Source organism: Tarenaya hassleriana, unplaced genomic scaffold, assembly GCF_000463585.1.
Source record: "Tarenaya hassleriana unplaced genomic scaffold, ASM46358v1 Cleome56, whole genome shotgun sequence".
In the NCBI taxonomy this organism is placed as follows: domain Eukaryota; kingdom Viridiplantae; phylum Streptophyta; class Magnoliopsida; order Brassicales; family Cleomaceae; genus Tarenaya; species Tarenaya hassleriana.
Window position 1 is genome coordinate 32,007 of NW_010968188.1, and position 11,949 is coordinate 43,955.

General features: G+C 37.4%; 1 protein-coding gene across 1 annotated transcript; it reads right to left on the reverse strand.

Moving 5' to 3' along the window:
- Positions 1 to 9,338: 9,338 nt before the first annotated feature.
- On the reverse strand, positions 9,339 to 11,103 carry LOC104798677 (indole-3-glycerol phosphate synthase, chloroplastic-like). The gene is given in 10 exon segments (XM_010520853.1): positions 9,339 to 9,523; positions 9,630 to 9,698; positions 9,803 to 9,885; positions 9,976 to 10,054; positions 10,137 to 10,241; positions 10,243 to 10,287; positions 10,388 to 10,432; positions 10,523 to 10,597; positions 10,726 to 10,839; positions 11,047 to 11,103. Coding segments are annotated over 10 exon segments (756 nt in total). The 3' UTR covers positions 9,339 to 9,439.
- Positions 11,104 to 11,949: the final 846 nt, after the last annotated feature.

Genomic DNA, 11,949 nt, shown 5'->3' on the forward strand with positions numbered 1-11,949 from the left:
AGAGCAACACTAAAGCTCCGCCTGCCTTTTCTATTTTTTTCCTTTATCTGGCATAATGTCCTCTGCTTCGACTGATTCTTCGTCGGATCTGTCCACCCCTACGCCTACCCCCATGATTTCCTTACCATCCGATCCCTACTCTAGCCGTTTATATCTTCACGCTGCCGACACATCCAGCACCTCGCTCATTACTGAGAAACTCATTGGCGAATCCAACTTCAATATCTGGTCTCGGTCGATGTTGAAGGCTCTCAACGCCAAAAACAAACTCGGGTTTGTTGATGGCTCACTTTCGCAGCCTTCACACGATGCTGCTGATTTTGGGTTGTGGTCTCGGTGCAACGATCTCGTCTGTACCTGGATCAACAATTCGGTTTCTGCCGACATTTCCAGTCTCATTATCTATCTCGATAATGCGCATGACGTGTGGGTCAGTTTGGAGAATAGGTTCAAACAGAAAAATGTTTCGAAGATATACAATATCCAGCAGAAGATTGACGGTTTACATCAAGGATCTTTGGACTTGAACGCATATTTTACCAAGTTGACTGGTCTTTGGGAAGAGCTCAAAAATCATGAGCCTTTCCCGACCTGTACTTGTAATGGTTGTTCGTGCAACTTGGTGAAACGATGGGAGGAATTCTACGATCTTCGGAATGTGGTTCGCTTCCTTATGCGTCTCAATGAGTCATTTACACCAGCTCGTCGGCAAATTTTGATGATGGAGCCGCTGCCTAATATCACCAAGGCTTACAATCTGATTTCCCAGGAAGAACAACAAAGACTTGTTACTTCCCCTTCTGATTCTGTGGCATTCCATTCTCAGGCTCATGGAACTGGCTCTCGACCACAGAACAAGTCCAAGCCTCAGTGCACTCACTGTGGTCTCTTCGGTCATACAGTTTCTCGTTGCTTCAAAATATATGGTTATCCCCGTGGCCACAAGCTGGCATCTTCCGGATCACGCACAACTGCACCAAATTCCTGGAATCATTCTGGTATTCTCCCATCACCATCGTCGAATAGTCAACACCGTGTTAATATGGTTAGCACAATGTCAGATGCTCCTACTATTGGCTCTTCTGCACCGGAGCATGGCGCTTCGGCTCTCGCACAGGCACATTCTCTGATTTCGCATTTCAGCAATCAACTTCAGGGGCTTAGCAACTCTCTCGCTGATCGTACATCTGCAGCCCAACCACTGAACTCCTCCGGTACTTTTCCTGTTCGCCCTCTCTTTTCTACTGCTAACCCATATTTTCCCATTTCTTCTACAACCTGGATTTTAGATACCGGTGCCAGCAGCCATGTCTGTTATGACAAGACCTTGTTCTCTGATATGAGTGACATCTCACCAATCTCGGTCTCTTTGCCAACTGGTGATTCGATTACAGTGTTTCAGTCAGGAACTGTCTTCCTTTCACCTCTACTCACTCTTTCTTCTGTTCTATATGTTCCATCGTTTCATTTTAATTTACTTAGCATCAGCTCTCTTACCAAACACACTTCTTACTCTGTGACTTTCTCTGCTGATGCTTACTCTATTCAGGACCTTTCTCGGGGGTTGACGATTGGCAAGGGTAGCCGTCGCCATGACCTTTATCTTCTGGACATGGATCCTCTCCCGCTTCCTCCTGTTTTGGTTTCTTCTTCAGTTTGCAATAATACTCCTTCCGCTGGTTTCGATGTCTGGCATCACCGTCTTGGTCATCCGTCCGATATCAAGATTCATGGTCTTGCTGGCTTGGATCAACTTCGTTTTTCTGTTTCTTCATCAAATAAATCTCATTGTGATGTTTCCCCTTTGGCAAAACAAAAGTCTTTATCATTTCCGCATTCTCCTCATTTGTCTTCTCATCCTTTTGATTTGTTGCATCTAGACATTTGGGGTCCGTTCCATACACCAACGGTGGATGGTCATCGGTACTTTTTCTCGATTGTTGACGATTGCACACGGGTCACTTGGGTTTACCTCTTAAGTAATAAAAGCGACGTTGCTGTCAAGTTTCCTCATTTCATTGCTCTTGTTACTACTCAGTTTTCCGCATCTATTAAATATGTTTGTTCCGATAATGCTCCGGAACTAGCCTTTACTGAGCTTCTTCTCGCGAAAGGCATCACACATTTTTTCTCATGTCCGTATACGCCTCAACAAAACTCTGTTGTTGAGCGTAAACATCAACATATTCTCAACGTCGCTAGATCCCTTCTTTTCCAGTCTAATATCCCGCTACCTTATTGGGGAGATTGCATTACTTCGGCTGTCTACCTAATCAATCGGACACCGACTCCTCTCCTTCAAAATCGATCTCCTTTTGAACTTCTTACCAAATCTAAACCTTCTTATTCTCACCTCCGTGCCTTTGGTTGTTTATGTTACGCCTCAACACTTATAAAAGATCGACACCAGTTCTCCCCTAGAGCCAAACCGGCTGTGTTCCTTGGTTATTCGCCTGGAATAAAAGGGTATAAACTTCTGGATTTGGAATCCAATTCGGTTTTCATTTCTCGTAATGTCGTCTTTCATGAGTCGATTTTTCCTTTCAAACAATCTGTTCAAAATCATATTACAACAGATTTTTTCTCAGAATCTATTTCGCCTTTTTTATTTATGATGCCCCTTCTGTGTCTTGTTCTGCTCAGCCTCTTTTTCTCTCACCGTCCACTTCACCTTCCCCTCCTTCTTCCGCTTCTTCATCATTTATTCCTTCTGTTAGTTCCCCCTTGTCTTCTTCTGAGACTTCACCAATATCAGAGAACAATGGTCGACCTGTCAGACAAACCCGACCTCCGGCTTTTCTTTTGGATTACCATTGCTATATGCTTACCAATGCCCGAACCCCCTCTGAATACGAGAAATCGCCTTACCCTCTGTCCTCTTGTTTATCCTATGATCGTCTTCACCCTACCTATCGTCATTTTGCCTTGTCCATCTGTGTCATACCTGAACCCAAAACCTATGCCTCGGCTGCTAAGTACCCTCAGTGGCGAGATGCTATGCAGCTGGAGTTGGCGGCTCTGTCTCAGAATAACACATGGTCTGTCTGCTCGTTGCCTGATGGTAAACGTCCAATTGGCTGCAAATGGGTGTTTAAGACGAAGTTCAATCCCGATGGCACCGTCGAACGTTTTAAAGCTCGATTAGTCGCTAAAGGATTCACACAAGTCGAAGGTATAGATTTTTTGGACACTTTCAGTCCCGTGGCTAAGATTACGACAGTCCGTACTCTTCTTGCTTTGGCTGCTGCACAGGGTTGGTTTTTACAGCAAATGGATGTTTCGAATGCATTTTTAAATGGCGAGCTTACTGAGGAAATTTATATGCATCTTCCTCCTGCCTATGCTGATCTTAAGGGGGAGTCAGTACCGACTGGTTCCGTATGTAAACTTCATCGATCTCTTTACGGCCTAAAGCAAGCCTCCCGCCAGTGGAATCTGCGCCTTACCCCGGTTCTTCTGGATTCTGGTTTTACACAGTCCACAGGTGACAATTCTTTGTTCACAAAGGTAATTGGTGCTCGGGTTGCTGCAATTCTGGTTTACGTCGATGATTTACTTATTACAGGGAATGATGCTCAGTTGATCAGTGAGTTAAAGGCTTCTCTTCACTCGAATTTCCAGCTCAAAGATCTCGGAGATATGCGTTATTTTCTTGGGATAGAGATTGCTCGATCGAAGGATGGAATTTTTCTCTGTCAAAGGAAGTACACATTGGAATTGCTTGAAGAATTTGGGATGTTAGCGTGTAAGCCTCTCTCCTGTCCGATGGAGTTTGGTCTGAAACTCGGACAGGATTCAGGCGATCTTTTGCCTGATCCCACACATTATCGTGCATTGCTTGGGAAACTCATCTACTTATCTATTTCACGCCCAGACATCAGTTTTAGTGTGACGAAACTCAGTCAATACATGTCTGAACCTCGTACGTCTCACTTGCAAGCTGCGTATCGCGTCCTTCGCTACCTAAAGACCTCTCCGGGATAGAGCCTTTTTTATCCTTCGAAGTCTGACCTTCGTCTAAGTGCATACACGGATGCTGACTGGGCCGCTTGCCCGGACTCTCGCCGCTCCGTCACTGGGTTTTGTATTTTCTTAGGAGACTCGCTTGTCTCTTGGAAGGCAAAGAAACAACCGACTATATTCCGCAGCTCCGCTGAAGCCGAATACAGGGCCATGGCCCAAACCACGTGCGAATTAGTATGGCTGGATTCTTTGCTTCGGGACTTGCATGTTGAATGTAGTCGGCAGAGGTTTGAGGAAACCCGAATTAACCCGTTCTCGAACAAAGTGACAATCAAGCTCGATGTGCTTAGTCCGTTCATGAAAAACGGGATTATTCGCTATGTGGATCGCCGATTGATTATCACAGTATAAGGAGACAGGCCGACTACATTCAACACGCAAGTCCTGAAGGACGAAACCTGTTCTCGTGGAACCTTTCCGACGTTTGCTTGGCAAGATGGGTATACATTGCATCTATACTCCATCTTGAGGGGGAGTGTTACAGGTTGTTATGGTTGTTCTATCTATACAGATTTTATTCTTATCACTTATAACTGATGTATAGGAAAGTTTGTTTATTTCTTCCTGTATATAAGTTCTTTACCGATCGCATATATGAATACAAGGAAAACTTTTCCACTTTGACTTTCTCTAAACACAGACTCCTCTGTTTCTCCCTGTTTTGGTCGTCCGTAACAGAGCACTACCATTGCTCCTGTTATTAGTGTTGTTATCAGAAAAACCAGGTGTCAGAAAGCACGTGAGATAGGTCTAAAGATCATAGAAGAAGAACATGCTGAACAATTTGCGAGATGTACGACTATTCAAGATGCAATATAGGTCGACATGTCGTCTTCCATCCGTCTTTCAAAGCATTAAAGCAGATATAGAATTTTTGAAATACATCATTTTGAGTCCCTAAAATGACGCGACATGTCGACCTATATTGCATCTTGATGGAACGTTTCTTAGAGGATAGATGAAAGGTGAATTATTAACAGCAGTTGGAAGAGACGCGGATGACTAAATCTATCTCGTTGCTTGGGCGATTGTTGATGTTGAGAACAAAATTAATTGGGAATGGTTTTTGACACTTTTGGTGGATGATTTGAATTTAGGAGTTGGACAAGACTTTACAATGGTTTCAGATCAACAAAAAGGACTTATTCACACTATGAAAAATGTATTGCCATATGCGGAGCATAGGATGTGCACTAAACACATCTATGAAAATTGGAAGAAGAAACACAAAGGTTCTGAAAATAAGATATTTTTTTGGAAGGCGACTAAAGCATATAATCAAGTCATGTTTGATAAATGGCTCAAGGATTTAAAGATTTTATCACCAACAGCATATCTTCCTAATGCATTATTCTATATTTCATTGGTCGATGTATATTTCTATTATTCATCTATATTTAAATTGTCTTTTTATATCTCGATTTTTTTCTATGTTGGTTTAATTTGTTATCATTTGTGTAGGTGTTCTTTCACAGAATTTGCAAAGTGTGATGCAGTCGAAAATAACATGGGAGAGACATTCAATTCTACAATTAAAGATGTCCATGAAAAGCCAATTGTAGAAATGCTAGAAACTATCCGGAGGCAAGTGATAACAAGTAATTTGGCTAAGATGCAAGTTAGCCAAAGTTGGCTTGAGAGAATAACACCAAGAGCTAAAAGTCTTGTCAACAAACAAAAACAACGTGCTATCAAATGCATATCGTGTGGCTGTGGAGGAGGGCGTTATGAAGTTGATCATAAATAGAAAAGTTTCGAGTTAACATTAGAGGAGATGTTTCATGTAGCTGTCGAGCATATGAGATCAGTGGGATTTCTTGTTGCCATATCATTTCTGCATTATGGGATGATACGATGGGAAATGGGCAACCCGAAGATTTGGTTTCAGATTCGTTTACTACTGATCATTGGAAAATATGTTATCAGAGTTTGATGCAACCGATTAACGGAATAAATTTATGGCCGTGCTCAAACATAAAAGTGGAAGCATCTTTAGAAAGGAAAATGCCTGGGAGACCTAAAAAGAAGAAAAGAATGCGCGATCCGTATGAAACCTCAGAAAGCTCTTTATCGCATCATGAGAGAGTTATGGTAAGATCTATAAACTGTTATTCATCCTTTTTATTTTTTTATTAACATATATAATTTGTATTATATAGAGATGTAGTCGTTGCCAACAATTTGGACACAACATATGAATTTGTCAGGCGACAAATACTAACTTACCTTTACGAAACGAGAAAAGGCCAGTCGGACGTCCACGAAAGAATCAGATATTTTATCTATTCTTCTAATGAATTTCTACTGTTAATTTTAAAAATTCAGTTATATAAATTAAATGTGATTTAGGTTGAGAAGACTAATACCTACAATCACATGGAAATGAACATGAGGAAACAAATTTAATAAGTCTGAATCATTCGGGTTGTGATGATATTTCGGCGACAATTTCAAACACTATATTTGGGTAAGGTGAATTATATTTTTGTTTTATTTGTATTAGTAAGACTTTGGTAATACTTTTTTAAAACTTATTTAATGAAAAATTAATGTTTTTTTTGGTAAATATAAAAAATTAATGTTGTTTGTAGAGAGACAATTGGAGATGATATATGTTTGGATCAACGGGTGATTGGTGGCATGAGAGATAATACCGTTCTTTCTTCAACTTTGTTCAAAGAATGTGAATGCACCAAATTCAAAGTCTCACGAAGAAAAATCTAAATTGAAAATTAGTCATATTTACGTAGTATTCTGTGTTATTGAATCTTTTAAAACTATGTTTTTTTCGTTTTCTATTCCAACTTCATTGAATATACTAGGCGAGACCCGCGCATCACGCGGGTGTTTTTTTTATTTTATTATAAAGATTTTATATATAGATTTAGTAAAAAAATATATATATTATTTGTTTGATTTAGAGGAAGTATTATCATAATATTAAATTGTTGTAAAATATGTATTTAAATAAGTAAAAAAGTGAGAAAATATGAATAGCATTATGTAAAAGATTTATAAGATCGATATGAATTATATATTATGGATGTCCTATTGTTGATTTGTTTTTTTAATCTTTATAAATATATGTATGTGTACATATATATATTTATGTATATATATGTATTTATATTTTTGTACTTTTATTTGTTATGAATATATCTATATGTATATATATATTATATCTTTATTTTTTAATGGAGTATAAGTCTTTTGTTAATTTGATTTGTTCTCTTGACCTCATGTATTTATTTTTATAATTTCGTTTCTACTTTTAAAACTCTTTGATAAATATCTCATCTTTACGCCATCGATTTGAAGCAGAATACGAAGAAAACCACCCTTGAAATATTATAAATTTAATTTTTTAATGTAAATTTTTTTCTCGCTTCGATTGTAATTCCACAACTGATATAAAGGTTTTCAGTTTAACTTCACAGTACGTAGAGTTTTGTTCACCCTAGTCGGTCCAGTTTCGTATTTCGTTTAGCTTATCTTTATCGTCGAGGGATTTAAATTTAAATAAAAAATATAGTTTTTTTCATGCACAAAAAATAAATAAATAAATGTGAAGTTTAGACTTGCAGACGTGTTTTTTCTCATAACAACAGGTGAACCTAAAATGATAATTACCAATTATAAATCAACGGAAATTTGAACAATATCAATAACACCACCTTAAAAAAAGTAGAAATGATCAAACATTGTTCCGAGAAGTTAAAGACACGTTTATGGAGAATCACTGTCACAATTTTCATAATTCAAAACCATATTTTGAACCAGTAAGGTTGTTCCTCCATTGCTTTTGTTTTCCACCAATTGTACGGATCTTGTGGATCGAATCTCAAAAGATACATGACAAAACCAAATACCAACTTAGATTTTACTAAGAAAAAACAAAGATAGAGTAGAATCGGTGGAGACAGAGTTGACATAACCGGAGAGATGTTGAAGAGTCGACGGACCTTAGATTTGTTGGAGAGACTATTAGGGCTTATGCCACGATTAAATGACTTCAACACATCAAATGACTTCACAAACAGAAACCATACATGGAGAAGCGTATGAACATTGAAACATATCGATAAATACATCCATCTCATACAAACGCAAAACTTGATAAATTATATACATTTAAAAAATTTCGTAATTATATACAAAATCTTAAACTATTAGATTTCTTTACAGTAAGTTTTTTATTTTTTAGATCTCCACTTTACATTAGCAAATCATAAGGTGTCTTATACTTATTTAATATATGTTAAGGTTTTTTCTGTCCTTTTTTACAAACACATGTTTAGTTATGAATTGGGTTAATATATGGAATACAATTAAACTCATCGATTCATTGATTCATTTTGTTATTAGATCTGTACCATCTTCCATAGATTTCTCTCACTTCATTTTTTCTTCTCATATTTGTGAATTCTTCCACTTCTATATTCATCCATGTTTCTGATTATCAAACCAAATTTTCAGATTTCCATGAATTAAGATCCTACGCCATCGACCGATTCAGAACATTTTCTCAAATCCATTCTCTTCTTCGTCTCTCTCTTCTTCCGCAATCTCTCACCGACCTCTCCCCTCAGTCGTACCGGTCTCTTTCTCCTCCTTGCTCTTCGTGTTTTCCTCAGAGTTTTCTTACCCTGGGTAGAAACCCCTTATTCCCATTTTCTCGGAGATAGTTTTAAGAAAGATTAGATTATATATTTTAATGTTGACTTTAATTCTTTATATTTTGTTTATAGATAATGATGTGTGGAATGATAGAATACTTGTTTCATAAAAATTATTAGTAAGTTTAATATAATACAAATATTATTTAATATATTGAATCTATAAAATATCTATAGATTTATATGTATTTTAATAAATAGAATTTTTTTTTGTTTTTTGCATTTGGAAACTCAAAAAACCTCTTTCATTATTGTTTAAGTGAAAAAATACTATTCAAACTACTCAATCGCATATTGTCTTAAATTTGGATAATTGTTTTTGGATTTTTTTCGATTTTATGTCATATATATTTAGATCATCAACTTTCAAAAAAACTTTCATATAGATATACGGATTTCAAAATTTTTACAATTTATTTTTCTAAAACTTACCATAAGCATACATCCTCTTTAACTCCGTTAATTATTAAACGAATTTAATGATATATCATTGTTATGTGGGTTAAAAATACCGTATCATCATTATCATGTAAATTTAATAAACAAAAGATAAATATAATAATTTTTATGTTCATACAAAATAAAATAATAAAATATAAAATAAATATATACGTATATATATATATATATATATTGAGATTTTTTTACATAAAAAAAAAACAAGATTACTATGTATTACAGTACTAGTAGTACTTATTTGGACATGTAAAGAATCTGATGGGACAACAACAGGGCTTTATCTATCTGGATATGTCTCGTCCGAAGAGGCCGGCTATTCCCTTCTTGGGGTCGTTCTGCTTCACGATGGATTCACCAACCAAAACCTACACGAACCAACCACATTCACGTAGCAAGATTCAAGATTCAAGATCCAAGAATTCAAGAATTCAAGATTCAAGATCGAGCAGCCTATGGATGTCTGAAGCTTACCGCTCTAACACCGGCTTCTTGTACAAAGGCGATGTCTTCGGGTGTGAAGAGACCGGATTCTCCGACCACCTTTTAAGTGAATCAATATGATATCGTTAAGAACGGGTAATAAACCGAAGGGTTTGATTGTTTTTAAGGATGAGAACGAGAATGAGGGATGCAATGTAACTTACGATCATGTCTCTCTCTCGGATGACTCGACCATGCTCTCCTTCGAGAAGCTTCTTCGTGTTGCTTATGTCAACTTCGAACGTTCCTGTAACAACAACATAAACAAGATTGGTCCGAACTCTTTCCGACCAAAAAAATAACGGGAGATATTAGAGCAAACCCGGGTTTTTTTTACCGAGATTTCGGTTATTGATGCCAACAAGCTCGATCCCCTCGATTCCAAGAGCACGACCCATCTCTCTCTCGTCATGCACCTAAGGGTCGAACACGAAAATGAAAAAGGGTCCAGCAAAAACTTTCAACGCTCGATTATCTGATGAAGAGGAAGATACAGACCTCGACCAGTGCAGCGAGACCGAGCCTATTGCAGAGCTTAAGCATGTAAGTAATCTCTAGATCAGTCAACACAGTAGCGAGAAGCAATACCGCATCGGCACCCTTTAGCCCGAGCATAGTACATTTGGAATGGGTCTACGACGAAGGGGCACTGCAAAAGTAAGAGAATAAAAGATTATACACATTTCATTACAGAAAGTTATCATCACTGTCTGAAGTACCCAATGGGGGGTTTCAAATTAAGTATAGACCTTTACACCGGCACTCCTTATTGCTTCCAATTTTTCGAGGCCTCCCTGAAGAAGAACCGAATCAAGACAGAACAGAACTCTTGCTGTCAGCAAAGCTCAAAATCGGAGACATGATATTAACATAACATAAGTTACCTTGAAGAACTTCTCGTCTGTTAGAACGCTGACACATGCAGCTCCACCGTTTTCATAAGCTTGAGCAATTCCCACCTGTAAAATTTCAGAGGGGCTTTAGACATCCAACCACTGTGATCATGGCAGAATTGCGAGTTTTTATTATTGAATCAGAGAAAAAAAAAATAAAAGAAAGAGATTGCAGTTCATGTATCATAACTCACTGGACCAAAGTTCTCTCTAAGGATTCCTCTGCTCGGAGAAGCCTTCTTGACTTCGGCGATCAAACCAGGGAGTCAGGTTCTTGCGTGGGCTGCTCTAAGCGCCCCGAAGAAATCCTTCGCATTCGACAACGAATAATAATCGGAGGAAATTCATCGAAAAAGATAAGGAAAAAGAGAATTCAATGAGACCTCGCGGGCTATGCATGGTCTTTCGTTTTCCTCTTGTGTTGCATACACCATCTCTCTCACACGCCGAACTTACGTCGGAAAATATTACATCAAGTCATGTCGGGACATGGAAGAAACACTCGTCCGAAACACCACCGACAAACAGATAGCTTCTCCGATGGCAGCCGCCGGAATCTTCCACGGCTGCATGGTTAACGGATGCGACGACTCGATCCTGTCGCGTTCTCTCCTCACAAGAAATCCGATCGCGATGCCGACATTAACCTCTCCCTCCCCGTTAAGACGCCGAAGATTCGGCGGACATTGGAGTTGTCGGAGAGAGTATCAGGGATCGATCAGGGCACGACTGGGAAGTAAAATGTCTGTGAATTTTTAAAGGATATTTAATTCTATGAAATTTTTTTTATGGTGTTGTTTTTCTAGGAAGAACAAATTATAGAAGTCAGCGAAACGATCCAACGTCCCAACAATAAAATAACAGTCAATAAATGTATTCGAACGTGACATGACCAGTTTTTTTTTGAATTTTTTACCCTACTAAATATTAACTACCTAGAATTAAATATATTAAAAAGTTATATTAACTACACAGATCAACCATTGATTAGTTTCAATGTGTCTGTTACATATTTTGTAATAAAGCAAAATAAATTTTGAAACTTATGTACGATGGAAAATATCAACAGTTTTGAAGGACCGGTATTAACACTAAGTAAAACATATGTTTCTCAATAAAATTCTATAACCAAAATTTTTATGTAATGTTTTATTTTATTATTTTTATGAAGATAACAAATAAATTTAAAATATAATATATAAAACTAATGATAAATTACATTCTAGATTTTTATATTATGGTTTATTTTGTTATTTTTATTAAGATAAAATCAGCAAGATCAATTTTTAAATTAAACATAATTAATAATATTTCAATACTATATATAATATAAATGAGTTTATTATGAGATTTTTAATTTTAATTATTTATTTAAAGTTGATGTACCTAATGAGGATTTATAAACCAATCAAAATTTA